Below are 27,920 nucleotides of genomic sequence, written 5' to 3' on the forward strand. Positions count from 1 at the left end.
GGGGGGGGTAACAAAGGACTAGAAGGGAAGAGAATCCTGTTCACCCGTGAGACCCAGGAGCCCATTTAAAAGAAGGGCTTGGACATCGTGAAAAGTGTGAAGGGTAATGGGGTGACCAAGGAGTAACCATCTCTACCACCATAGCACAAGCAGCCAGGGCGTTCTTGAACAGGAGTGACTATAGAAAAAAAGGCAACAGAGCGTAACTTACCGCCATGTTCTCCCTTCATGGTGTTACAATAGTCCCAAACAAAGAGATAAAACATGTGGGCATAAGCAGGAGAACCCAGACTTGAGCTAGAAACCAAAGCACATCTTAAATGTCCAACATTTCATAAGTCCATCTGATAAGAGCAGTCATTTCAGAAACCAGGGTCTGTCTCAGAATCAGGACATAGAAGGAACAAGAAGAGATCCATTGGCGGCAGTGACCAATCATATCAAGAAAAGTAAGCATGTCTTTCTTGGTAGCTGGGCGGGGCAGACCCAGAACAGCAGCAGTGCGGAAAGTGCAGATTTTCCTCTGACCATGAGACAGGACAAAACCCAGGTATTTCACTTCAGATTTACACCAGTGCCGTTTATGTCGTGACACCTTGTGACCACACACAGACAACCATTGTAAAAGGTGCAAACTATCAGCCTGACAGGTCTCCTGAATTATGGAACACAAAAAGAGATACAGAATAAGGACAGGACCATGAGGGGCAGTGCATGACTGTAGAATAGCCCGAAGGACAATGGAGTCAACATAGCCCTGGGCCATTCCACACCAGGTAAACTGTTGCGTAAAGGTGAAGGCAAAAAAGAGCTGAAAAGCCTCACCAACAGGGACTAAAATAAAACATTCTTTAGGACAATGACAGAAAAAAAAAATTGGCTGCCGGTGGAATGGAGGAGAGAAAGAAACATAAGAAAACAGCCCTAAAATCTAGGACGAAACGGGGAATGCCATCAGCTTTGACAACAGTAACAAGCAGTGGAATCATGATTCTCACCGTACTGCTTGATAAAAACAAGAATGAGTAACTTCAAAGAAGCACTATAGGGGGTCAGTGTAAGCCCAAACTGAGAAGTCTGGGGGAAGGGGCAAAAGCATTCATGCACGGACCCTGATAATGAAAGCTGCTTGTATACAAGCTGCGAAGGAAAGATCTTAGACTGATTCAAACAGCGCTTTCAATTCATTCCACATAACAGCACGTCCTACCTCAGTGTTAAAGATTGGTGACACAGAAAGATGTGAGCTGAAGGAAGAATGTCATACACACACAGCCGTACAAGTCTCATTTGTCTAGGACAGGGGTGCCCACACTTTATGGGCTTGCAAGCTACTTTTATAATGACCAAGTCAAAATGATCTACCAACAATAAAATTAAAAAAAAAAACACAAAGCACACTGAAAGGCAGAGAAAATGTTTATTATTCATATTCCGGTTTTTTTCAAAGAGGTCACGGCAGATGACTCTATGCAATGTCACCTCAGTAACAAAATACAAAAATAGACAAATACACCCCCTCCCTTTTTACTAAACCACAATAGTAGGTTTTAGCACAGGGAGTTACGCTGAATGCCTCGCGCTGCTCTCAATGCTCATAGGCTCCCTGCGCTAAAAAACGCTATTGCGGTTTAGTAAAAGGGAGCCATAGTGCAAAATATAGACAGCAGATATAAATTCTCAAAACTGACACATTTTGATCACTAAATTGAAAATAAAATCATTTTTCCTACCTTTGCTGTTTGGTGATTTCATGAGTCTCTGGTTGCACTTTCTTCTTCTGACTGTGCATCCAATCTTTCTTCCTTTCTTTCAGCCTCCTGTATGTTTCCTCTCCTCCAGACCTCATTCTCTCCCCCAACTTTTTCTTTCTGTCTCCCTGCCTCCCTTTCTTTCTGTCTCCATGTTCCCCCTTCTTTCTGTCTCCCTGTCTGCCCCCTTTCTTTCTTTCTCCGTGCCCTCCCCCAAGCCACTCTGTTTGCTGCCACCACCATCGGGGAACAGCCCCCAAGCCACCGCCGTCCCAAGCTTTCCCTGCAGAAGCGTCTCGCTGACCAGCATTCCGCTCCCTGACGTCAATTCTGACGTAGGAGAGGAAGTTCCGGGCCAACAAGGCATTTCTCCTCATTCCATCCAGCCTGAGCCCCATCTCTCCTTGATCCAGCATTTCCCTTCTGTGTCTGTCAGAATTACCATTCCACCTATTTTCCAGCATCACCCTTCTTTGTGTCCATCTCACCTTTATCCCTATCTCACCACTTTTTCAGAATCTTCATTTGTCTCTGTCCTTGTCTTTACCCCATGTTCACCATTTGCCCTTTCAATGTCTTTATCTCCCCCCCACACACACTTTTTCAGCATTACTTCTATGTCTCTATTTCACCTCCTCTTCATGTCCCCTCTGTATCTCTGTCCTTATTCAGTAGGTCCTGCTTACTCTTTCTCTTCTTTGTGTCACTATCTCCATTTTCAGCTTTCCCCCCTTTTCCTTTGTTAATGCACCCTGTAGCCAGAATCTTTCCACCCTCCCTCCACTCCGGCCCAGCCCAGTATGAAATATTTCCTTTTGTTTCCCTCCCCTCTCTTTTTCTCTCTCTCTTCTGCTCCCTCACCCACGAGTCCTGCATCTGGCCTTCTCCCTTCTACCTACACCTGGCAAAACCCCCCTGCTCTGCCGCTCTCTTAAGCAACTCGTCATCAGCTGTGATCAAGACAAGCTGCCGACATCGAGGCCTTCCCTCTACGAGTCCCGCCTTTGTGGAAAAAGGAAGTTGAAACAAGCGGGACTCGCAGAGGGTAGGCCCCGACATCAGAAGCTTGTGTCGATCGCTGCTGCTGAGTTGCCGAAGAGAGCCACGGAGCAGGGGGTGTGGCCGGAAGCAGGTAGAAGGGAGAGGGCTTCTGGAAGAGGTAGAAGTTCCAGAGTATGACACCGACCTGGGCCAGGATGATTTCTTTTTCAGGCTGTTGCTGCTGCCGCCACCATGCCCCCCCCCTCCCGAAATGACAAAAACAGCCTAATGCCCAGCGTCGGCATCTTTGACGTCAGGGAGAGGAAGGCTGATAGGCCCGGTAGATCGGGATGGCAACACGAGTTGGGATGGGCTCTGCGATCGACTCACGTTGCCTTCCTGAGCTACCGGTCGATCGCGATCGACGTGTTGGGCACCCCTGGTCTAGGAGAATCCTAAGTGCCTTTATGACTCATTACACAAACAATATAACAATGCAAAAATATTCGCTTATCTTACCTTATAAGCGAGGTACAGTAATAAGAGACAATAAAATCTTATACTCTATAAAAGTTTTAACCTTACAAATGACAGAATGGGCAGGCGGGTTCTATAAATAATTTCATTCTTCCCGAAAGAATGGCAGCTGCTTATATTCACGAGGGGCGCTTACCGAAAGTACCCCGAGATTTTTCCCAAAAAAACTCCATAATAGAACCCAAAGCTTGAACTTAAAATAAGGGGTGGGTACAGGTCACCACTACCCAGTGAGTATTAAAGAACAGAAAAAATTCAGAAATACTCACAAAATATTGGTGATATCATCTGCCCATCCCAGACGAGCGCCCAACTGAAAAGGATTAGGTCCCAATTCCTGCCCCATACTTTCTCTGTCATTTGGAAGACAGATGCACCTGGGGACATATTGTAGAGGCAAGAAATGATCTCCAAAACATGTCCAAATTTTATTATGAGCTTCACATCTTTTATATCATTCTAAATGAATCAGTGTTGTCAGCATGTGACGTAAACACAAACCATATATGGACACAGGTCACATGAAACTTTAAAGACATCAGCATTTTCCTCTATCTCTGGTCAGAAAAAGCTTTGACCAGCAGAGCCCCTAACTAAATCTGTTTGCAAATACGGCTTATAAAAACAATTGAAGTCACTCACAACAAGTTAAGAACATATCTTTTCAAACATAAATGTCCTTGTACTATCTTCAAAGAAGGAAAGACAAACAGGGTCTGGATTTACAGCTTTAAACAACATATACCTAAGGAAAATTACCAAGGTTCATGATACGTGTCCCTTCAGGAATGAATGTTGAAAAGCATTCTTTGTATATTTTAATTTTGTGGTTAACCATTATGTGTTGTTAATACGATTATATTGTGTGTGTGTATATACAGTGATACCTCGGTTTACGAGTATACCGGTTTGCGAGTGTTTTGCAAGACGAGCAAAACATTTGCAAAATCGGTGCCTCGAAAACCGAGCTTGCCTCGATGAATGAGCGCCTCCCCCTGCGATCCGGCATCCCCCTGCTCACGTCGCGCTCCAACCCCCCTTCCGCGATCCGGCATCCCCCATGCACCCATCCATCCACCCGAACACATCGCCTAACCCCACCTGGCACCGGCACCAATGCACAGGACATGCCGGTGCTAGTGCCCGAAGATCTGCCGTCCTTTTTGCTGGGCCTTGAGCATCTGCGCATGCTCAACGCCTTCGAGTTCCCGCTCTCTCCGAATTTCTCGGAGATCTCCGGATCACGGGGGGGATGGCGGATCGCGCTGGGCGTTCGTGAGCGGGGGCAGCAATGCCAGTTCTCGGGAGGGGATAGAGCAATGCCGCTGGCCTGGGGGGGGGGGAACAAATCAAGCAAGTTTCTCCTACTTTCTAAGGGAAAACTCGCTTTGATATACGAGCAATTTGGTTTACGAGCATGCTTCTGGAACGAATTATGCTCGTAAACCAAGGTTCCACTGTATATGAAAAATGAATGGAAAAATGGTGTTACAATTAGTACTATTATGGGGTGGGGTCTGGGGTGGAGATTGGGTGGAGATAGGCACAACTTAGCCCAGTGTTCTTTAACTGCCGGTCCACAAAATAATTATTTTATTTACGCCGGTCCATAGGTGTCAAAAGGTTGAAGAACACTGGCTTACATTATTGACCACCAAGCATTTGGTAACCTCACAACTCATCATTTGTGGAGAGTTATCACAGACATGTCAGCTTACAATTCCACTTTCGCATCCTCCCAGACAAGAATGCTAATCTTTCTCGCCACCGCTAATACCCGCTTTTTCACAGGAAAGCGATAAAAGCACGCTATCAGTCCCTCGGGTGGTTCACTACTGCAGCACCAACTGCTCTATGAACCCGCTTAAACTCTATAGTAGGTAGTTCTGCGTTGGGCTCAGCAGCCAGTAAAAAATTTTTGCAAATATTTCACATGAGCTATTCCATCAAGATATCCTTTTGCGATTCAAGCATTCCTCGAGCCCGCAAGTTACTTCAACAGGCCTGGTTCTCGCCATACTCTGTTTTCAGGAGAAGGTCATCATATTTATCCTTCAAGTGCTTACAACGCTGTTGCATTTGCGTAATCCCCCCTCATGGTCTATGACCTTTCCTCAAACTCCCAGGCGAGACCCCATATCCTCTACTGCAGGGGTGCCCAAAAAGTCGATCGCGATCGACCAGTAGATCGCAAAGGCAACGCAAGTCGATCGCGGAGCCCATCCCGGGCTCCGTGATAGACTCGCGTTGCCTTCACGTTGTACCTACATCCCGACGCCGTAAACAGGATGCAGATGAAATTACCAAAGGTAGGAAAATGATTTTATTTTCAATTTAGTGATCAAAATGTGTCCGTTTTGAGAATTTATATCTGCTGTCTATATTTTGCACTATGGTCCCCTTTTATTAAACCACAGTAGCGGTTTTTAGCGCAGGGAGCCTATGAGCGTCGAGAGCAGCGCAGGGCATCCAGTGCAGCTCCCTGCGTTAAAAATCACTATCGTGGTTTAGTAAAAAGGGAAAGGGTATATTTGTCTATTTTTGTATAGTTGTTACTGAGGTGACATTGCATAAAGACATCTGCCTTGACATCTTTGAAAAAAAACCCCAGAATATAAATGATAATTAACATTTTCTCTGCATACAGTGTGCTTTGTGTTTTTTAAAATTTTATTGTTGGTAGATCATTTTGACTTGGTCATTTTAAAAGTAGCTCGCAAGCCCATAAAGTGTGGGCACTCTTGCTCTACTGTTTTCTGCAAAGTGTCCACATCCTTATGGAGCTCTTGTTGCACTGACACTATGGTGGATTTAAAATCGGAAAACCAGCCTTATAATTCCAGTCTTGATGCCGGCGCACATCAGAGACATCGCCATTAGCCAGGGGCAGCTTCTCCACAACCTGCTCTAACGCACTCCTGCTGTTGACCTGCGGAGGATGCCACTGCCATGTGGACCATCACACAGTAAGCAAAAGATCACAAGTCTGACTGTAGTTTTTTGCTGGTAGAAGCCATGAGGTGGCAAATAAAACGGATAACCATCGTAGAGTATAAATAAAGTCCTCCAAGTAGCTAATTATATCCGAAGTAAGGCTGGGGAAGGAGAGTTCAGCAATCAAGCTGCCGTCCTGGCGATGATATCACTAGAAGTCCCAGCTTCTTAGCTTTTTCACTGAATTGATGGACCCACAAGATGATGTTGGGCAGGAAGTCACTGCATGGTATGAGCACTGCCAAAAAATGTGAAATGACAGTGCTCTTGGAAGTGTCCATACGATATTATGTGAATGATATCTCTCACACATGAGTATAAATGTCTGCTGTCCTTGGATAGCATCTGCTGTAGGTAAGTATCTTTGCTTTTCCTGTCAACGAATAGTTAAGATTTGGAACTTGTTATCAGAGGATATACTAACAGCAGTTAAACATGTCAAACATCAGTTGACGCCATCGAAAGTGCCTCTCCCTGCTGATGCCGTGGAAATGTCTGAAAAGACAGACGTAATGGTGGAGTTACTTAGCATAAAACAAATGCTTCAGGAAAATGCCAGCAGAATTATGGACGTAAAAGAAGATGTAAATTTAACTAAACAAATGGAGATCGCTAACCAGAGAGTCTCACAGTTGGAGACTAGAGTGGAGCAGACGGAGCTTAATGCACTGCAGTGTAAAAAGGATAGACAAACTATTGAATCCTCTTTTTATGCTTTGTAAACTCTTTCTCTTCTCTCTTCCCATATTTTTTAAACTCTGTAAACCGTGTCGAGCTCCACTTCAGTGGAGAAGATGCGGTATATAAACCTAAGGCTTAGTTTAGTTTAGAATACATGAAAAAACTACTTGAAGATTATGAGAACAGAGGAAGGAGAAAGAATATGAGAATTATCGGGTTGGCGGAAGGATTGGAAGGGGGGAATACTATCCAGTTTTTGGAGATTTTCGCGACCACGCCACCAGAAAGAGAGGGCGACCATTGGACCTGCCTGCAGGTCAAGCGAGCCTGCTCCACCTCCTCCCCATTGCCAGCCGGGAGAGGAAACTTTCGCGACCACCAAGTCTCCCCGGTGAGACTCAGGGGGAATTCAGCCCACGCCGCCGGAGAGAGAGGGCGACCATCGGACCTGCCTGCAGGTCAGATGAGCCCACTCCACCTCCTCCCCATTGCCAGTCGGGAGAGGAGCCTTTTTAGTCCACCAAGTTTCCATTCCAGATCCTGATCCAGGCCGATCACCCTTACTTAATAACAACATGGCACCCCTTACTACCAAACTCCTAAGCGTCCTCTTACTGCTCTCCCTGCTCTCAACAAACTGGAAAACAGCAGGCTACCACTTATCACCTATTCCAATAGTGACCGCAACATACAGACAGACCCACTCACCCAAGAAACTTCACCAGACAAGAAATCTGCACAACAGCTACCCATGAAAGCATCCCACCCACATGGGGACGAAAATCACCTCCCAATACAAAGAAGTCAGTTCACAAATTCCCTCCTACACCCAGGAACCTCCTACACCCAAAGTTTATTCCCAACACTCACAAAAATCATATCTCTATCCCATGTGCGTACATGAACATAAGATCAATCAGCCCAAAGGCAGACCTAATAAAAGACTGGATAGTAAAAGAACAGTTAGGCTGCCTATTCCTAGCCAAAACCTGGCTCTCCCTCCACTCGGACCCAAGCATAACAGAATTCTGTCCCAAGGGATACAAACTTGAAATAGTCTGCTGAGAAAAAAAGCGAGGGGGAGGTCTAGCCATCCTAGTAAAAAACAACCTTAATATAACAATCCTAGACAAGCACTCCACCCCCCACTCAGACCTGCTAACTCTCCAGTAACTCACTCAAAGGCACCCTAACCTGCATCCTCTGTTACTTAGCTCCAGGAAAATGGAATGCCACAAAAAACGAACTTGAAGATTTCATCTTCCGGAATTCACTTACCTCAACACATAACCTGCTCCTCGGCGACATAAATCTCCACCTTGAAGACCACTCCTCCAAACAAGTCGAAGGCATAATCTCATACCTCAATGCACTCTCCTACCAAATTCTGTATCCTCAACCCACGCACGAAAAATGCCACCAACTTGATATTGCAGCTTACATGTCCCAACATCCCCACACACCTGACATTCATATCTCTAATAGGGCCTGGCACCCCTCCCTCTGGTCAGACCATTTCAAATTCACCTTTAATATCAACTGGACACATAGCACAAACAAACACGAACCCCTCAAAACCTCCTTCAAAACCTGACAAAAAATCGATCCCTCCACATTCTGGACCATAGTAGACCCCTCAATCGCCTACATAGACCCAAATGTATTCATTTGCCAGTGGTGCTCCCTGAGCGAAACAACCCTGAACGAGCTAGCCCCAGTAAAGACAAAACACAAACTCTGCAGATCTTCAGACAAATGGTTCGACACCGAACTTCTTCAACTAAAAAGACACTGCAGACAATTCGAAAGAGACTGGAAAAAAAAGAACCAAGAACACACCAAAGTAGCTTGGAGAAACCTAATAAAACAATACAAGGTCAAACTTAAGGAAAAACAAAGAGCTTATTACTCCAAACTAATTGGCACAGAAACCATAGACACAAAGAAACTCTTCCAACTTGTAAAAAACCTCACCGACACTAAGCCATTCCTAGCCACTCAAGGACTCTACCCTCCAACAGCCACCCATCTAGCAGACCACTTCAAAAACAAGATCACCACAATCAGAATCTCCTTCAACAACCACAAACCCACCTCGACGAGATCATAATAAACCCTACAACAGATGAAGCCACTGCAGCTGACAGGTACTGGACCAACTTCACAAAGGTACAATGGTCGGACATGAACCAACTCTACAAAAAATATAGTCAAGCGTCATGCGACCTGAACAATTGCCCCTCATATTTACTAACAAATGCCTCCCCCAAATTTAGAGCTTGCCTCTTGCAATGGATCCAAACAACGCTCACGGAAGGTCAATTCCCACAAGACCAAGGAGAAATCATAATCACCCCAATACTGAAAGACCACAAAGGCCCAATAGACACCCCGTCCAACTATAGACCCATCGCCTAAATTCCATTATATGTTAAACTAATAGAAGGTCTGGTTGCACAATACCTCTCCAACTACCTTGAAGACCACAACCTACTCCACCCAACTCAATCAGGGTTCAGATGCAACCACAGTACTGAGACACTGCTAGTTTCCCTATTAGATATAACCCGACAGCACCTTAGCAAAGGAAGAAGGATGCTGATAATTCAACTAGACCTCTCTGCCACATTTGACCTGGTTGACCACACCATACTTCTTCAGATATTAGAAGCAATAGGGATCTCAGGCAGAGTATACAATTGGTTCCAAGGATTCCTCAAAACAAGAACATACAGAGTAAAAACAAAAGATCTTATATCGGATCCCTGGACCAATCCCTGCGGAGTACCTCAAGGGTCACCACTGTCATCCATGCTCTTCAATCTCTTCATTTCCTCCCTCGGTACCATGCTAGACAATCTCGAAGTAACCTCATTCAGCTATGCAGATGATATAACCATACGCCTCCCCTTTGACTCATAAGACCCCACCACAACAGATAACCTGGAAAAAACACTAGAAGCAGTGGAAAAATGGATGATAGAACACAAACTTAAGCTCAACTCAGGCAAAACAAAATTTCTATTGCTTGAAAAGGACAAAACCCCTTCTATAACCGAACTAAAAATAAAAGCCACCAAATATCCCATACAGCCCGTTCTCAAACTCCTAGGAGTAACAGTAGATAGATGCTGCACTCTTCATGTGAAAATCAACAAAACCACACAAAAAGCATTCTTTACCATGCGCAACCTACGCAAAATTAAAAAATTCTTCGATAAAGAACAATACAGACTCATAGTCCAATCCCTAGTCCTAAGTCTAATGGACCATTGCAATATCCTCTACCTTCCTTGCCCCTCCTACTTAATAAAACAACTACAGACCGTGCAGAACACAGCCCTCAGACTGATCTATTCTCTTGGAAAATTTGACCACATCACCAACGCCTACCTAGATTCACACTGGCTTCCTATACAAGCCCACAACCAATTCAAACTATATTGCCTATTATTCAAAACATTAAATGGAACGGCACCCACCCACCTAAACAACCGCCTAAACAGGAACCTCTCATCCAGACAAAGGAGAACCCAGTCCCCTTTCTCCTACCCCCCTTTCAAAGGAACTAAGCGCAAAAAGATGTATGACAACCTACTAGCAACACATGCAGCAAAATTGGACCCCTCCATCACCAACCTGCTGACAGCAACAACAGACCTCGAAGCTTTCCAAAAAGAAATCAAAACCCTACTATTCAAAAAATTCATCCAGATGTCCTAACCCCCCTTCTTTTCCCCCATGCTATCCTCCCCTCTCCCTCTCCCTACCTGTAATTTTCCTCTATGACTCAACAATGTAACCAGCATCCACATTGCAACCTTCTCGTATACTTCCAGCTCCTTCTGACGCTCCCCTCATTTTCCCACTTTGTAACCTCTCCTCAAAATTGAATTAGTCACCAACGCCTTTAATTGTAATCCTCTTCCTGGAAATGACCAGTTATCTTTTTGATGTAATCCGCTTAGAACTGCAAGGTACAGGCGGAATAGAAGTCAGTAATGTAATGTAAAATTTGTTACCTAAAATACTACAGTTGAATTCAAAAAGGCCGTTGGAAATAAAACGTGCTCACAGGATTCCAATAAAGCAGTCAGCAAACCAAGTGAGCCCAAGGCCTTTAATTTTTAGATTACTATGCTTCCAGCAGGCTTTAAAAATACTAAAATTGGCTAAAGCTGATAGAAATTTGAATTACAAGGGTTCTAAGTTGTTGTTGATGCCAGATTTTGCCAAATTGACGGCGAATACAAGGAAGCAGCTCCTTATGTTAAGGTCACAGATGAGAGGAAAAGGATTCACTTATGGCTTATACTATCCAGCAACAATGAAAGTTACAAGTGGAAATAAGATTTTACATTTTGAAGATCCTGAGAAACTAAAGGATTTCTTGTCAAAGCCTGAGTCAATGTCTACTTAAAATGATCAGAGTATCAGATACCTGTATCTGTGTTTGGAAAAGTTCTTTGTAGGAAAACCCCATAGTCTGGTGTTAAGACAGAAATGGAGAAAGCTACTTCTGTCCCTTGAATTGCTAGCATGGAATGTTGCTACTATTTGAGATTACATTAACGGGTGCTAGAATAGATGTGTCTGTCTTTCTGTCTCTCGCTCTCTTTGGCCGCTGTCTGTCTGTCTCTCTGGCCCCCTGTCTGTCTGTAATTCTTTCTGTCTGTGTCTCTCCCTGGCCCCCCTGTATGTCTTTCTTTCTTTCTCACAATGTAATGTAATGTAATTTATTTCTTATATACCGCTAATTCCGTTAGGTTCTAAGCAGTTTACAGAAAATATACATTAGGGTGCATTAAAATTATATGTAAGATATGTACTTAGAAATTCCCTTACTGTCCTGAAGGCTCACAATATAACTAAAGTACCTGGAAAAATGACAATTAGAGTAATAAAGAAATAAAAAATAGAGATAGAGGAGAAAAAAAATAAAATAAACATTCTAATAAGACTACAATGATCTAAAGGACTTTGAAAGGTTGAAAAGAGGGGAGATAGGAATAGATGCCACTGGTTGGCTGGCTGTCTCTCTTGCCCCCTGTCTGTTTGTCATTCTTTCTGTCTGTGTCTTTCCCTGGCCCCTTGTCTATCTGTCTGTCTTTCTTTCTGTCTGTCTGTCTGTCTCTTTCCCTGGCCCCCTGCCTATCTCTCTCTCTGGTCCCCTGAGCAAACCAAGATTGCTGCCTTCCCCCCAGCACACCCCTCCCCCCAAAGCAGCCCCTTTTCCCTCTCCCCCTCCACTTCCCTGTGCAGCAGTAGCAGCCGGACGCCTCACAGCACCTCGAAGGACACCCTTCCTGCTGTTGCTCTCGCTGCCGCAAGCCGCAAATCGAACATGTCCACGGAGTCACAAATCACACTGTCAGGGATCATTCCATTGTAAGTGCGTATGCGCGCTTAGGGTTTTATTATAGAAGATTATTTGAGAAACAGCTTGATAATATATAGACCAGGTAGATCGCTAAGGTCAGAAAGTGATATGTTATTGGATATAAGGAAAAGGAATGTAGTGAAATATGCAAATTACTAGGAAATCTTGTTTATCCCAGGACAAGCAGACATGATATTCTCACATGTGGGTGACGTCATCTACGGAGCCCCAGCGCGGACAGCTTTTCAAGCAAACTTGATTGAAGTTTCAAGTTTGCTATGCTGCACCACGCATGTGCATGCCTTCTTGCCCACTAGAGGGCGCATCCCCACCTCGTGGTCCTCAGTTCTGTTTCTTCCGCGGAGCCAGAAGCCCTATGTGTTTTTTCGCTCCGTGCTAGTGCCTTCTGTCACCGCGGCTGAGTTAGTTTTTCCTTAGTCGCTGTGTTTTCTTTTGTTTTTCCTTCTTTTGCGATCGTGTTATTCGTTTAAAAAAAAAAAAAAAATCGTTTTACTTTCGGCTCCGGGGGCTCCCGGGAGCCGCAGCCACGGAACCTCGTTCGTTCCCGGCCAGTTTTTGCTTCATGTCACGCCCTTTGATGGGCTTTAAAAAGTGCACCCGGTGTGATCGGTTGCTTTCGATTACCGATCCCCACCGGTGGTGCTTACTTTGTCTGGGTCCCGATCACCCGACTGACTGCACTCGGTGCTTTACATTTCAGCCTAGAGCTCTCCGCCGCCGTCGCGCTCACATGGCGGAGCTCTTTGCAGTGGACCCCGCAGCGGGGAAGGCCTCGACGTCGGCCCCGGCCTTGACCTCGGCCTCGACTCCCTCAACCTCGCCGCGGCTGCCTTCCTCGTCGAAGCCTGCGTCCACTTCAACGAAGCCTGCCCAGGGTAAGTCCTCGCTTCCTTCCTCAGCTCCAGGTTCTGCTAAGAAGCCATCCTCGGGCTCCTCGACGGGGGCGGGTGGGTCGTCCTCGGCCCCGCCCCGCGTGTCGAAGTCGAAGTCGGGTGCTCCGCGGGAATACTTGAGACCGAGGTCGCCCTCGAGGGAGCACCCGCCGGCTCCGGACTTACCATCCATGATGGCCGTTCCTGTTTTTCAGGATTTGCTCCGGGCGCTGATTGCCTCGGAGCTATCCGGCGCCTTGGCGCACCTTCAACCCTCGGCCTCGGCGACCTCGGCCCCGGTACTGGTACTGGCCTCGACCCCGACCGTGGCCTCGACCTCGGTAGTAGACCAGCCTGAGCGCAGTGTGCGGCCTCGGGAAAGGGTGCGCAGGGTGCGTCGGATTTCCTCGTCCTCTTCCTCGTCGAGGTCCTCCAGGGGTTTTTCGCCCTCAGGTCGGCCTCGGGCGAAGCGTCGACCGAGGAAGCCCAAGCGACCTCGTGGGTCTCCTCTTCGACGTGGTCGCTCCTCGCCGGGGAGGGGAAACCCTGCGCGTCTCGGAGCTACGCCTAGATAATCCGAGGCTTTTCCGATCCTCCGAGGGAGGGTTGTCGAGGGACGCCTCGCCACGGAGGAGGGAGATTGCCTCGGCTCCTCGTACCCCGGGGACTTCTCAAAGGGGGTCCTCGGGGCATCGTCGGTCTCCAACCCCAACGAAGTCGTTTGGGGTGGCCTCTTGGGGGTCGGAGTCTGGAGGGGGCCGGGAGCCCAGGTACTCCCGCGAGGCTTCCCCTTCCTTTATGGCAACGCGGACCTCGCGCTCCCCTTCTCCACCTTCAAAGCCCTCGTCCTTCTCCAAGTTTGTTCTGGACATGGGAAGGGCTTTGGACCTGGATCTTTTGTCAGGATCTCAATACACCAAGGAGTTTCTGGAGGAACAGGATCTGCCATCTCCTCCTCGCGAATCTCCGCGTCTGCCTCTGAATAAGGTTCTTCACCAGACGTTTCTGCGGAACCTGGACTCCCCTCTGACGGTTATGGCGGTGCCTTCCAAATTGGAGTCAAAGTACCGCACAGTCCCCTGTAAGGGCTTCAAGAAAGCGCAGTTATCTCATCAGTCCTTACTGGTGGAGTCGGCTTTAAAGAAATCGCAGCCTTCTCGGGTCTCTGCAGCGGTCCCGCCCGGGCGGGAGGGGCAGACCCTGGACAAGTTTGGTCGCCGCCTCTACCACAATTCGATGATGGCAAACAGGGTCCTCAATTATGCTTTCACCTTCTCCTCTTACTTACGACATATGGTGAAGGCGATGCCCCGTTACCATGGGGTCATGCCGGATTCTCATAAGGGGGACTTTGGCAGGTTTATGGACAATTTATCTCAACTGCGTCTGTACCTTTTCCATGCCGTTTACGACGCCTTTGAGTTGTCCTCCCGTGTTTCTGCCTTCGCGGTAGCTATGCGCCGTCTCGCGTGGCTCCGCACGGTTGATATGGACCCGAATTTGCAGGAGCGCCTGGCCAACTTGCCATGCGTGGGCTCTGAGTTGTTCGATGAGTCCCTAGAGGCGGCGACCAAATGCCTATCTGAACATGAGCGCTCCATCGCCTCCTTGGTTCGCCCCAAACCCCGAGTGGCGGCTCCCAAGCCGTACAGACCTCCGCCGCGGTGTTATCCGCAGAAGTCTACATCGGCGTTCTCCAGACCTCCGCCTCGGCGTCCCCCTCAGCAGAGCAGGGCGGCCCATCAAAAGCCTCAGGCGCAGGGGGCTTCTAAGCCGGAGCCGTCTTTTTGACGTGCTGAGCGGATGGGGGCGGGCCCCCTCCGCGCTTTCGCCGACACCGCTTCCCATCGGGGGACGTTTACGGGCCTTTCATCCGACTTGGGCTCGGATCACTTCGGACGCGTGGGTACTCCGTGTTATATCGGAGGGCTACTCACTAAACTTCTTGACTGCGCCGCCGGAAAATCCGCCAGGCGCGTCTCTTTCCAACCGAACCCAGCTTCCTCTCCTCTCGGAAGCCAGAGCCTTGTTGAGCCTTCGGGCAGTGGAGCCGGTACCCCCCTCACAACGGGGATGGGGGTTTTACTCCCGTTACTTTTTGGTTCCAAAGAAGACCGGGGACTTACGTCCCATTTTGGACCTCTGGAAGCTCAACAAGTTCCTGGTCCGGGAGAAGTTCCGTATGTTGTCGCTTCCGGTTCTGTACCCTCTGTTGGAGGAAGGGGACTGGATGTGCTCCCTGGACTTGAAGGAAGCATATACTCACATTCCAGTGCATCCCGCCTTCCGCAAGTTCTTACGGTTCCAGGTGGGGGAGTTGCACCTTCAGTATCGGGTCCTCCCTTTCGGGCTGGCGTCGTCTCCTCGAGTCTTCACGAAGTGTATGGTGGTAGTCGCGGCTGCCCTGAGATCTCAGGGGCTACAGGTCTTTCCCTACCTGGACGATTGGCTGATCAAGGCATCATCCAGGGAGGGGGTTATCTCAGCGACCCAACAGACTATCATCTTCCTTCAGCGTCTGGGGTTTGAAGTGAACTTTCCCAAATCTCAGCTGTGCCCTGCTCAATCCCTTCAGTTTATCGGGGCCGTGCTGGACACGGTTCGCCTTCGTGCGTTCCTCCCCCCTCCGAGGTTGGAGGCTCTGCTTCGACTGTGCCGTCAGATTTCGCTGCAGCGCTCCGTCTCAGCGCACCGTCTGATGATTCTACTTGGCCACATGGCGTCGACGGTTCATGTCACACCGTTCGCCCGATTGCACCTGAGGCTCCCTCAGTGGACCTTGGCCTCCCAGTGGCATCAAGATCGGGACCCGCTCTCCTTTCCTGTAACAGTGACTCCTTCCTTGAGACGCTCGCTCCGTTGGTGGACCAACTCTTCCAATCTTTCCGGGGGTTTGCTCTTTCTCGTCCCTCCGCATCGCAAGGTCCTGACCACGGACTCTTCGGAGTAAGCATGGGGGGCTCATCTCGACGGTCTGCGGACTCAAGGTCTATGGTCAGTGGAGGACCGTCTTTGTCACATCAATGTGTTGGAGCTTCGTGCCATTTTTCTGGCAGTTCGAGCGTTCTGCCACTGCTGCACGATCAGGTGGTCCTCGTGCGGACGGACAACCAAGTGGCAATGTACTATGTGAACAAGCAAGGGGGGACGGGCTCTTGGTCCCTGTGCCGGGAAGCCCTGCGCCTTTGGGAATGGGCGGTCTCCCAGAACATCTTCCTGCGGGCGGTTTACATTCAGGGAGAGAAGAATTGTCTGGCCGACAAACTCAGCCGTCTTCTCCAGCCGCACAAGTGGTCGCTAAACTCCTGAGTTCTGCACGAGGTCTTCAAACGCTGGGGGACTCCTCAGGTGGATCTGTTTGCCTCCCCGGAGACTCACAAACTGCCCCTCTATTGTTCTCGGATGTACTCCCCGGACCGTCTCGAGGCCGATGCCTTTCTTCTCGACTGGGGAGGGAGGTTCCTTTATGCGTTTCCTCCTTTCCCTCTGATCTTGAGGACGTTGGTTCATCTCAAGTCGTCCAGAGCCACTATGATTCTCATTGCGCCTTGTTGGCCTCGTCAGCACTGGTTCTCCCTGCTCCTTCAACTCAGTGTCAGGGAGCCTCTGCTTCTGCCTGTTTTTCCCTCTCTGCTGTCTCAGAGTCGGGGTTCACTGTTGCATCCCAATCTTCAGTCCTTACATCTGACGGCTTGGTTCCTTTCCCCTTGACTTCGGTTTCTGTTTCTCAGTCGGTCAGGGAGGTGTTGGAAGCCTCGCGCAAGGTCTCGACTCGGCTTTGTTATTCCCAGAAGTGGACCAGATTTTCATCCTGGTGTTCCTCGCACCATCTGGATCCGAGTTCGGTTCCGGTGTCTTCGGTTCTGGAATATTTGTTGCATTTATCCAAGTCTGGGCTGAAGACGACTTCCATTCGAGTGCATCTTAGTGCTATTGCTGCTTTTCATTGGCATCTTGAGGGTCGGTCTCTCTCTCTTCATCCTCTGGTGACTCGTTTCATGCGGGGTCTGGTGAATGTTCATCCCCCTCTGAAACCTCCTCCTGTAGTTTGGGATCTCAATGTGGTTTTGGCTCAGTTGATGAAACCTCCTTTTGAGCCTATTGACAAATCTCATCTTAAGTTTCTCACTTGGAAGGTGATTTTTCTGATTGCACTCACCTCTGCTAGGCGAGTTAGTGAGTTGCAAGCTTTGGTTGCGGACCCACCTTTTACTGTGTTCCATCATGACAAGGTGGTTCTTCGCACCCATCCTAAATTTTTGCCGAAGATTGTGTCTGATTTCCACCTCAATCAGTCCATTGTTCTTCCTGTGTTCTTTCCGAAGCCCCACTCGCATCCTGGTGAGGTGGCGCTTCACACGCGTGACTGTAAGAGGGCGTTGGCTTTTTATCTTCAACGTACGCAGTCTCATCAGAAGGTTCCTCAATTATTTTTGTCCTTCGACCCTAATCGGTTAGGACGTCCGGTTTCCAAGCGCACCTTGTCTAACTGGTTGGCTGCTTGTATTTCTTTTTGCTACGCTCAGGCTGGTCTCGCGCTGCACGGTCGGGTTACGGGACATAAAGTCCGAGCGATGGCAGCTTCTGTTGCTTTCCTCCGGTCTACTCCAGTGGAGGACATCTGCAAGGCTGCCACTTGGTCTTCGGTTCATACTTTCACCTCCCACTACTGTCTGGATACGTTGTCCAGAAGCGACGGCCGGTTTGACCAGTCGGTTTTGCGTAACCTGTTTTCCTAAATTGCCATCCTCCCACCTGCCCTTTTTTGGTTGGCTTGGAGGTCACCCACATGTGAGAATATCATGCCTGCTTGTCCTGGGATAAAGCACAGTTACTTACCGTAACAGGTGTTATCCAGGGACAGCAGGCATATATTCTCACAACCCGCCCTCCTCCCCGGGGATGGCTTCTTTGCTGGCTATGGAACTGAGGACCACGAGGTGGGGATGCGCCCTCTAGTGGGCAAGAAGGCATGCACATGCGTGGTGCAGCATAGCAAACTTGAAACTTCAATCAAGTTTGCTTGAAAAGCTGTCTGCGCTGGGGCTCCGTAGATGACGTCACCCACATGTGAGAATATATGCCTGCTGTCCCTGGATAACACCTGTTACGGTAAGTAACTGTGCTTTTTCAGTTACAGGTCCAGTTTTAAGAAATGGGGTACCAGGTGAAATACGTTTTTGTGAAAATGTCTTACAGATTAGGAAATTGCTGAAAACATACTTCTTTGTCCAGGCTTTTAATTAATATTGATAATTTATATTTTTAAAAGTGAGATGGTGGAATCAGATTTAGAAGACAAGAGATTATAGCAATTTGACTTCTGGGTAGTAAGGTTGTAAAGTCTGATGAATGTGGTTTTGTCTAATGATATTGTGAATGTGAGATTGTGAGTTAATTAAGTGGATTATAAATATAATAAAAATGCATTTTTCAGTATTTCCAGTTTCACTATGGGCTGCAGGAGACAATCAGCTGTCGCTCACATTCTGAATATCGGCGGATAGTCTGATAGCCTGTGTGTTTAAAATTATGTATTTGACACTCAGCTAAATATTGCTTTCTGAATTTATGTTTTAAAAGGATAATTGTCAACCCTTCAGCCAAATTTGTAGGCCTGTGGACTAACTTGTACTGGACTGAGAGTTTTCCTCAATTTATTTTCCAAGTGGCAAGCATGTGGGTAAAAACTGAAGGAAATTGATATGGGAGTTTAAAAATGTAATCACTACATGTACTGGTCTGCTCTTAGCACCATATGCTTTCCCCACTAGGGGCTCATGGTAGTTCTTAAAAGCAATGTTTCATTGGATAAATATCTTAATAAAACACCTTTGAAAATTATTCTGATTATCAAAGCAATAATACTTTAGTTTTGAAATTTTACCTTTTTTTAGCAAAATGTGATTACATAATTACTTGTGAACTATTTTATTTTATATTCATGTTTTTTTTATAGGTTCTAGCATAATGCCAGCAGCTGGGACAATGTATTTAACAACTTCAACTGGTTATCCTTATACATATCACAATGGAGTAGCTTATTTCCATACTCCTGAAGTTAATTCTGTTCCACAACCTTGGCCTGTAAGTACCTTTTGCATTTAGAAGATTTTAAACTGATATCTTTAGATTAAGGGAAAGGGATTGGGATTTGTATACTGCCTTTTTGTAGTTTTACAACCACATTCAACGGTTTACAGTACTCTCCCCAAATTCGCGGGGGTTATATTCTAGGAACCCCTGCAAATTTTGAAAAACCTCAAATGCGGTTTTTTTGCTCGTCAAAAGGCAGGAGAGGGCGGCTGGAGAAGCAGGAGAGGGCAACTAGAGCGCCAGCGGGTGAAGAAAATCACTCGCAGTCTGCTCCAACTGCCGCTTCCTGTAGTAAAATTGGGCTACACATGCAGCTTTTGATTGGTGTAGCTCAACTTAATACAGGAAGAGGCGGTCGGAGCAGACCGCGAATGAGTGAGTCTACGATTCACGAACCGCAAATTTGCGGGGGAGCACTGTACATACAGGTACTACAAGCATTTTCCCTATTTGTCCCAGTGGACTCACAATCTGTCTAATGTACCTGGGGCAGTGGAGGATTAAGTGACTTGCCCAGTGTCATAAGGAGCAGCGCGGGGTTTGAACCCACAACCTCAGGGTGCTGAAGCTGTAGCTCTAACCACTAGATTAATGTTTTACAACTCAAAAATGACTTGAATGTAGATACATAGGATCTCAACAAGGAATTCAAAGATCAGATAACTCCCTTAGCCATGAATTTTTTGCATCACTATATGCATAGGATGTAATGCTATAAATTGGTGCCTAGACATATACATCACTTACATATATACTTGAATATAAACTGGGATTTGGGGACCAAAAAATTGGCCCAAAATTGGGGATCCTGGTTTATATTCAGCCCAGTGCCCCCCTCCCAGACTTATTGCAGGCCGCCACCAGGCTCTGCACCCTGACTCCTCCCTGCCCTGTCCATCGTATCTCCTCTGCCAATCCTTGGTGGTCCAGCGGGAGCCAGTCAGGTGCTGCTCAGTGGCTGAAGAAACCAGAACTCGCGGCAACCACCGACCGAATGGGTTAGCAGTGGGGCAGGAGTGCGGAAAGCTCGCTCCTGCCCACTGCACCTCTGGACCACCAGGGATTGGCAGAGGAGGTACGATGGGCAGGGCAGGAAGGGGGGATGGTGCAGAGCCTGGCAGGGAGGAGGCTGGGTGCAGAGCCTGGCAGGGTGGGGGCTGGATGCAGATCCTGACAGGGGAAGGGGACTGGATGCAGATTCTGACAGGAAAAGGAGGGAGAGAAGAGGGCTGGGTGTAGTGCCTGACAGGGAAAGGGGTTGGGTGCAGTGCCTGGCAGGGAGAGGGCTTGGTGCAGAGCCTGACAGGAGATGGAGGAAAAGGGGCTGGGTGCACAGCCTGACAGGGGAGGGAGGGAAGGGGTCTGGGTGCAGTGCCTGGCAGGGAGGGAGCTGGGTGCAGAGCCTGACGGGTTGGAGGGAAGGGGTCTGGGTACAGTGCCTGACAGGGGAGGGAGGGAAGGGGGCTGGGTGCAGAGCCTGACAGAGGTTGGAGGGAAGGGGACTGGGTGCAGAGCCTGACAGGGAAGAGGGCTGGGTGCATAGCCTGACAGGGGATGGAGGGAAGGGGGCCAGGTTCAAAGCCTGACAGGAGGGATGGAGGTAAGGGGTCAAGTTCAGAGCCTGAAAGAAGGGAGGGAGGGAAGGGGGCTGGGTGCAGAGCCTGACAGGGGATGAAGGGAAAGTGGGCTGGGTGCAGTGCCTGACAGGGGATGGAGGGAAGGGGGCGGGGGGAAGAGCCTAACAGGGCAGGGCACTTCAATATTAGGCCCCCTACTTATATTCAAGTCAATCATTTCTCCTCCTTTTGGGGGGAAAATGGGAAGTCTCAACTTATATTCGGATCAGCTTATATTCAAATATATACAGTAAGAATGTCATAGATGCCAGCAATTGTTAGTTACATGTGAATGGGCACTAGGCACTTAAGTGCAATAGCGTGTAATTGTCTGAAGGGGGTATTGCATATACATGGACGTATAAGGATATGTCTCTGAGGACAAGAAGGACATAGGATTCTAACATAAAAGTGGCATCACCAGTGGAGCTCTGGTGCAGATGCTGCTTAACATTCTGTAGTTTCCAGACACCTTTGGCAAGCCCCCACCACAGAAGCGCGAGTGCTTTTCTACCTGCCCAACTTAACACAGAGACTGCAGTTTTCATTTCTCCACAGAGCACATTGACAAGTATTTTTCTCTTCAAAGATATTTTCTTTAGCAACTCTCCAAACCGGCATAGGCATCTTACAAGCGGGTTATATCTCATCATGACCAGCAGGTAGAGACTGAGACAGAACTTTGGAATGGGACTTAATAGGTTACTCCCCCTAATTACCTCAGTCTTCTCTCAGTCTCCAGTAGATGTGAGTGAGTTGTACCCATCTCCCTTCTGTAGGGCTGTTGGATTTTGTTCAGGACTCCTTTGAGAGCCAGTAGAGTCTGTTTTGTGTAAAGATTTAAAAAAAAAAAAAAATCCTGAGACAGTGCTAGTCTGAAGGGTTCCTTTCCCTTTAAATTTAATTTATTTTACTGTATTATTCAACTAACCGGCACTTTTCTTTAGTTAGGTCGTGTATGGAGCAATGAATACTTCACAGGGGGAAGAAGTGCTCATTTTGCTCCAGACATGAGGCACTCGCGGCCAGCCTATGTAAGCGCTGCACAGGCCAGAGCGGTGGAAAAGCCTCGTCAGCAGTGGGTGCCGATGGCCAGGTCTTCCCGCTGAAAGTGCCTCGCAAGTCAGCAGCTGACAGCGTGGAGGCCCGGTCTTTCCCAGCCGCCCATGGAGGGATTTCCTCAGCCACTGACGGTGAGGGTAAAAAGAAACATAGAAACATAGAGTTTGACGGCAGAAAAGGGCCGGCAGCCCAACAAGTCTGCCCACACAATAACTTTCCCTCCCACAAGTCTACTCAAGACAAACCCCCCCACCTGAAGTATCCATCTTTTAAGCAAAACTCTGAGGTACCCCCCACCTGTTGGTCCCATCGACGCTTGAAGTCAAGCACGCTACTGGCCTCAACCACCTGGCGAGGAAGACTATTCCATCGATCGATCACCTGTTTGGTGAAGAAATATTTCCTGGTGTCGCCATGGAATCTTCCCCCCTTAAGTTTTAACGGATGCCCTCGTGTCGATGTGGGACTCTTCAGAAAAAAGATTTCTTCCTCCACTTCAATGCGACCCGTGATGTATTTGAATGTTTCTATCATGTCTCCTCTTTCTCTGCGCTCCTCGAGAGAATATAAGCGCAGTCTGGTTAAGCGTTCTTCGTATGGGATGCCTTTAAATCCTGAAACCATCCTAGTGGCCTTTCTTTGGATTGACTCCATTCTCTTTACATCCTTTTGGTAATGAGGCCTCCAAAACTGGACACAGTACTCCAGGTGAGGTCTCACCAGGGATCTGTATAATGGTAATTTGACTTCAGGCTTTTGGCTGATGAAGCTCCTTCTGATACAACCCAGCATTTGTCTAGCCTTTGCTGAAGCTCTCTCCACCTGATTGGCAGCTTTCATGTCTTCTCGGATGAGAACTCCCAAGTCCCTTTCTGCAGTAGTTCTTGTGAAGTTTTCACCGTTCAGGGTATATTTTCTGCATGGATTTCCACTCCCGAGGTGTATTATTTTTTGGCATTAAAATTTAGTTGCCAAGTGCTGGACCATTGTTCCAATAGAAGTAGGTCCTGCTCCATAGCGCTTGGCTTGGTTTCGCTGTCGGGTTCTTTTGCCCTGCCCACGATGTTACATAGTTTAGCGTCATCAGCAAATAATGTGATTTTGCTTTGAAGTCCTAGAGTCAGGTCCCCTATAAAAATATTAAATAGCATCAGACCCAAGACCGAGCCCTGTGGCACTCCACTGGCCACTTCTGACGTTTTTGAGGGAATACCGTTTACCATTACTTTTTGAAGTCTGCCGCTAAGCCAGTCTTGTACCCAAGCTGTTAGTGCAGTGTTCTCCCCAGGGCCTTTCAGCCGGGCGCTCCGCCCAGCTAATTTAGATGACTGCCCAGCTGTAATCTCGATCGCAATCCTGCTGCTGCTGCCACCTTCTGCTCCACATTAAAAAAAAAACCTTCTCACCGGCTTGGATATTTACTGGGCTGACTCGGCACAGCCTGAATCGCAGGAGCCTGACTTTTTTTGTTGTTGTTTTTAACGCCAGCAAGCGACTTGAGCCCATGCTCCGGGGCTCTAACATGTGCACGCCGCCTCCCTTCTCTTCCCTCCGAAACCGGAAGTCACGTCCCGGGGGGGGGGGTGGAGGGAAGAGAAGGGAAGTCGGCATGCACACACCACGGAGCATGGGTTCGCTATAGGAGACAGGTCAGCTTACAACTTGCTCTTGCTTGCTTCGGGCTTTCCTCACTGCCAGGTCCTGCCTACTTTCTGTTTCCGTGAAGGTAGGACCCGGCAATGAGGAAGGCCCGAAGCAAGAAAGAGCAGTGAGTTGTAAGCTTCCCTCCGTTGCTGACTTATGGAAGATAGGTCAGCGATGGAAGGAAGCTTACAACTTGCCTTAGTCCAGCCCTGCACAACATGCGGCCCAAAACGGATCTCACTGCGGTCCACGCCCGATATGGCTCTCAATCCGCTCTTCTTTGAAGATCAGCTCAGGAGGCAAGATTTAGCCCAAGATCAGATGAACATTAAAGGGCATCTGAGCAGATTGAGGAGAACATGTCCTGTTTTTCCATGCCTCAAAATACCACCTTGTCTAATGTAATCTCTGATCACATCCTTAAGAGTGATGCAACTATGTATGCTGGACGGTCTCCTCCAGTAAACAGAGCTTTAAAGCCTGCAGCCATACAGAACCAGATGGTCAAAGGGCTCCGAAGTGTAGTATTGCCAAGGGATCTGTCTCACAAGTTTCTGCTGCTGGCAGATGTAAACACAGCACAAGAAATAGAGACTTGTGGCATTCTGTGTGGAAAGCTGATGCATAATGAATTTACTATTACCCATGTAATAGTGCCAAAGCAGTCTGCTGGACCAGACTACAGTACAGTGATATGGAGAATGTGGAAGAATTATTCAGTGTTCAAGATTAACATGATCTCCTCACAGAAAAAAGACGGAGAGAAAGAGAGAGGCCTGGACCAAAGGGGAAAGACAGGAGGCAGATACTAGAGAGGGTGGATAGAAGGGAAGGAGATAGAGATGTCAGACCATGGGGTGGAGTGGGAAGAAAGGAAGAAAAGGAGAAGAGAGAGATGCCAGAGCATAGAGGAGGGGTGAAGACAAAAAATGGAGAGGGGGTGAAGCCGAAATAAATCATGTACAAAGGAGAGAAAGGGCACAGGATATAGAGTTTATTGAAGGGACAGAGAAAGAGGGAAGATACCATATGGAACAGAGAGAGGGCAGGCACTGGATGGAAAAGGCAGAAAGGGTGGACAGTGGATGCAAGGGGCAGAGAGAGGGTGGACAGTAGATGGAAGGGATAGAGAGAGGGCAGAGGCTGGGTGGAAGGGGCAAAGAGAGAGGACAGATGTTGCATGGAAGGGAGCGAGGACAAATGCTGAATAGAAAGAAGAGAGTGAAGAGAAGATGACTAAAGCCGAAACGACAAAAAATATTTTTGTTGCTTTATGTAGAATCAAGCAGTATTGTAACTGTATTGATTAAAATTTATCAATAGGAAATGGAAATAAGGCAATTTTGGGGGGGAATAAACCCCTTTCCTCAGGTCAGGACAGGATACCATAACAGCTGTATACTGTACTGTCTTGAAGAAAGATTTGGCCTCTGAAAGCTAATTGAAAAATGGATTAGTCCAATAAAATGGTATTTTCATATTTCTCATTATTTTATTTCTATTTGTTAATTTGTAAAGTGGTGACTGTTATGTAGAAGTTATTTTTCAAATTTACATCTACTGTCTTTATATTTTGCACAGTATTAGGGGACATGTCACTGTTTCTGTGGTGTTGCATTGTATGCAGAGTCTTGTTTCTTGGTTCAGTTTAACTTTTGTCTACATATTTCTATTTTTAGTTTGTGATTATTCCATATTGGGCGAGGGTGTTTCTGTGTTCTGTTAGCAGTGACTGTACAGGATCAATTGACTATGTAGGATCTGGGTTGTTTAGTTTTACAATGCGTGTGTTGGTGTTCTAGTGCTCACTGCAGTGTTTAAGATGCTGCCTTTTCCTAGATGCACCCTTATTGTGTGACTCATGGATTATTACTAAAAATATCTTTTTTTATTTAGAGGAGGGGTTGTTAAAAAATGATTAGCACTGGCTGTCATATATACTAGGTACACCATTGGATTTAATGACCCTATTCTAACTTTACTGTTGACGTAGGTGTTGTCCCCCCAACACACAGACACACACATTATAAAAAATTAAATTAAAATTGTATTATCATCAAGCAGCTTTCAAATGACATTATAAGCAAATAAAAATAAAATATTTTTAATACATTGCTAATTATTGTCTGCATCTTTACCTATACTGTTTTGTCCTAGCTCTTACTTTGCACTATAGCAAAATAAAAAAGAAGCAGATAAAGATCAATCACACAGGTGTCCTTCAAAGCTCAGTAACACCTCTCCATAAATTATGTGGAAGAGGTCTGGAAGTGGGGATAGCATCTATTTCATATCCTCAGTGAGACCTCAGGAAGGAACCTAGTGATCAAAACATTATTAGAGGTGTTGTACAGCCATTTCTTGTATTACTGGATGAGCTATATTTATCTTTTTTTTTTAGTTGTTTAAATTCATGCAGAAATAAATGGTTAGATTGAACCTAATGACTTCATTAACGCATTTCCCTTTTTTAAACCTCTATACCATTTGAAAGAGGGTGACTATCTAATTATTCACTTCTAGAATTGGATACTTCTTAAATTTAGTAAAAATATTCTGGCACAAGTGTCAAACCTTAAAAAAGGAAGTCATATTGAGCATTGGAAAATAATAATAATTAACTAATAAAAATAGTATACATTTAAATTTTCCCCACTACCAAATTGCCCCGCCCCGCCCCACCCGGCTACTTTTTCATGCCACCCGGCTGGAAAAAATTTCTGGGGAGAACACTGAAGTGTGTCTCCTAGTCCTAGCGAGTTCATCTTGTTCAATAACCTGCGGTGTGGAGCGCTGTAGAAAGCCTTACTGAAGTCTAAATATACTATGTCCAGGGACTCACCCCATCCAGTTTTTTTGTTACCCAGTCAAAGAAGCTTATCAGATTGGATTGACAGGACCTTCCCTTTGTAAAGCCATGCTGGTGGGGGTCCCTTAATCTTTCGTCATCCAGAAACGTGTCCAGTCTGTTCTTAATCAACTTTTCTATGAGTTTACTCATTAGTGATGTGAGACTCACCGGTCTATAGTTTTTGGCCTCTGACCTGCATCCCTTTTTGTGGAGCGAGATAACGTTGGCAGTTAAGGAAAGATTGAAGAGCCCAGCTAACGGTTCTGCTAAGATGTCACTCAATTCACGAAGTACTCTAGGTGTAGATTGTCTGGGCCCATAGCTTTGTTTACTTTTAATTTTGATAGCTCCTGGTAGACTTCGCTTGCAGTAAATTCCATGTCCCGGAAAGGGTCCTCCGTACTACCCTTTGTCTGTATCTGAGGACCGGATCCTGGTTCTTCACAGGTGAAGACTGAGCAGAAGTAGTTATTGAGTATTTCTGCTTTGTCTGCATCCGAGTCCGTAAAGATTGAGATGGCAGCCTCTTTCCTCTCAGACGCCCTCTATGACTTGATGCAGACGTCTGCCAAGTCTATGGCTTTTGCGGTGACTGCTTGTTGCATCTTGTGGCTTTGCGTTTAGTCGGCAAATGCAGCTTCCAAGACTAAACTCACTAAATTTCCCTTTAGGTAGTCTTTTTTGTTTGGAGAGGATTTGGATAAGTTAGTTCAGACTCTGATGGACTCTAAAGTGCCCTGCCTGCCTATAGACCGTGCTCGCCCAGCCGTTAGGGGTGGCACTGCTTGGAGATGTTTGCGGGAGTTCCGCAGATATCGCCCTTTTCGTGGGGCTGCTCCCTTCTCTTCTGGGTTTTCGAGGGATCGTTTCTTTCAGTGCATGCAGTCCTTTCAGGGGGACCTGTCGAGGAGCTGGGAATCTCTCCGCTGCGGCCCCTGCACCCCGTCCTGCCCAAAGACTGCTTGCTGGCACCCCCTCTGATTCTGGTGGGTGCCCGGCTGCGCGATTTTTATCCAAAATGGGCAGAAATCACGTCTGATCAGTGAGTCTTGGAGGTAATTCGGGACGTTTATGCTCTGGAGTTTGCTCACTCCCTGCCAGATCTTTTCCTAGCTTCGCCTTATCAGGCACCGTGAAAGAAGCAGGCTTTTTGCCATACCCTTCAAAGATTGTTAGATCTCAAAGCAGTAGTTCCAGTCCCTCCTCAGGAGTGTTTCTCCTGCAGGTACTTGATTTACTTTGTGGTGCCCAAAAAAGAGGGGACATATCGACCCATTTTAGATTTGAAGAGGGTTAACAGGGCTCTCAGGGTTCCTTCTTTTTGCATGGAGACACGGAGATCAGTGATTCTGGCAGGTCAGCAGGGGGAATTTCTGACCTTTCTCGATTTGACGGAGGCTTACTTGTATGTTCCAATCAGGGCCTCCAATCAGC

General features: G+C 47.2%; 1 protein-coding gene across 1 annotated transcript in view; it reads left to right on the forward strand.

The window, feature by feature from the left end:
- Positions 1 to 27,920, forward strand: part of BOLL (boule homolog, RNA binding protein) — a 566,072-nt gene that overhangs the window by 225,642 nt on the left and 312,510 nt on the right. Inside the window, exon 6 of the mRNA XM_033945221.1 lies at positions 19,177 to 19,304. Coding sequence (XP_033801112.1) covers positions 19,177 to 19,304 — 128 coding nt within the window. The remainder of the gene's footprint in view (positions 1 to 19,176; positions 19,305 to 27,920) is intronic.

Source organism: Geotrypetes seraphini, chromosome 5 (assembly GCF_902459505.1).
Source record: "Geotrypetes seraphini chromosome 5, aGeoSer1.1, whole genome shotgun sequence".
Classification (NCBI taxonomy): domain Eukaryota; kingdom Metazoa; phylum Chordata; class Amphibia; order Gymnophiona; family Dermophiidae; genus Geotrypetes; species Geotrypetes seraphini.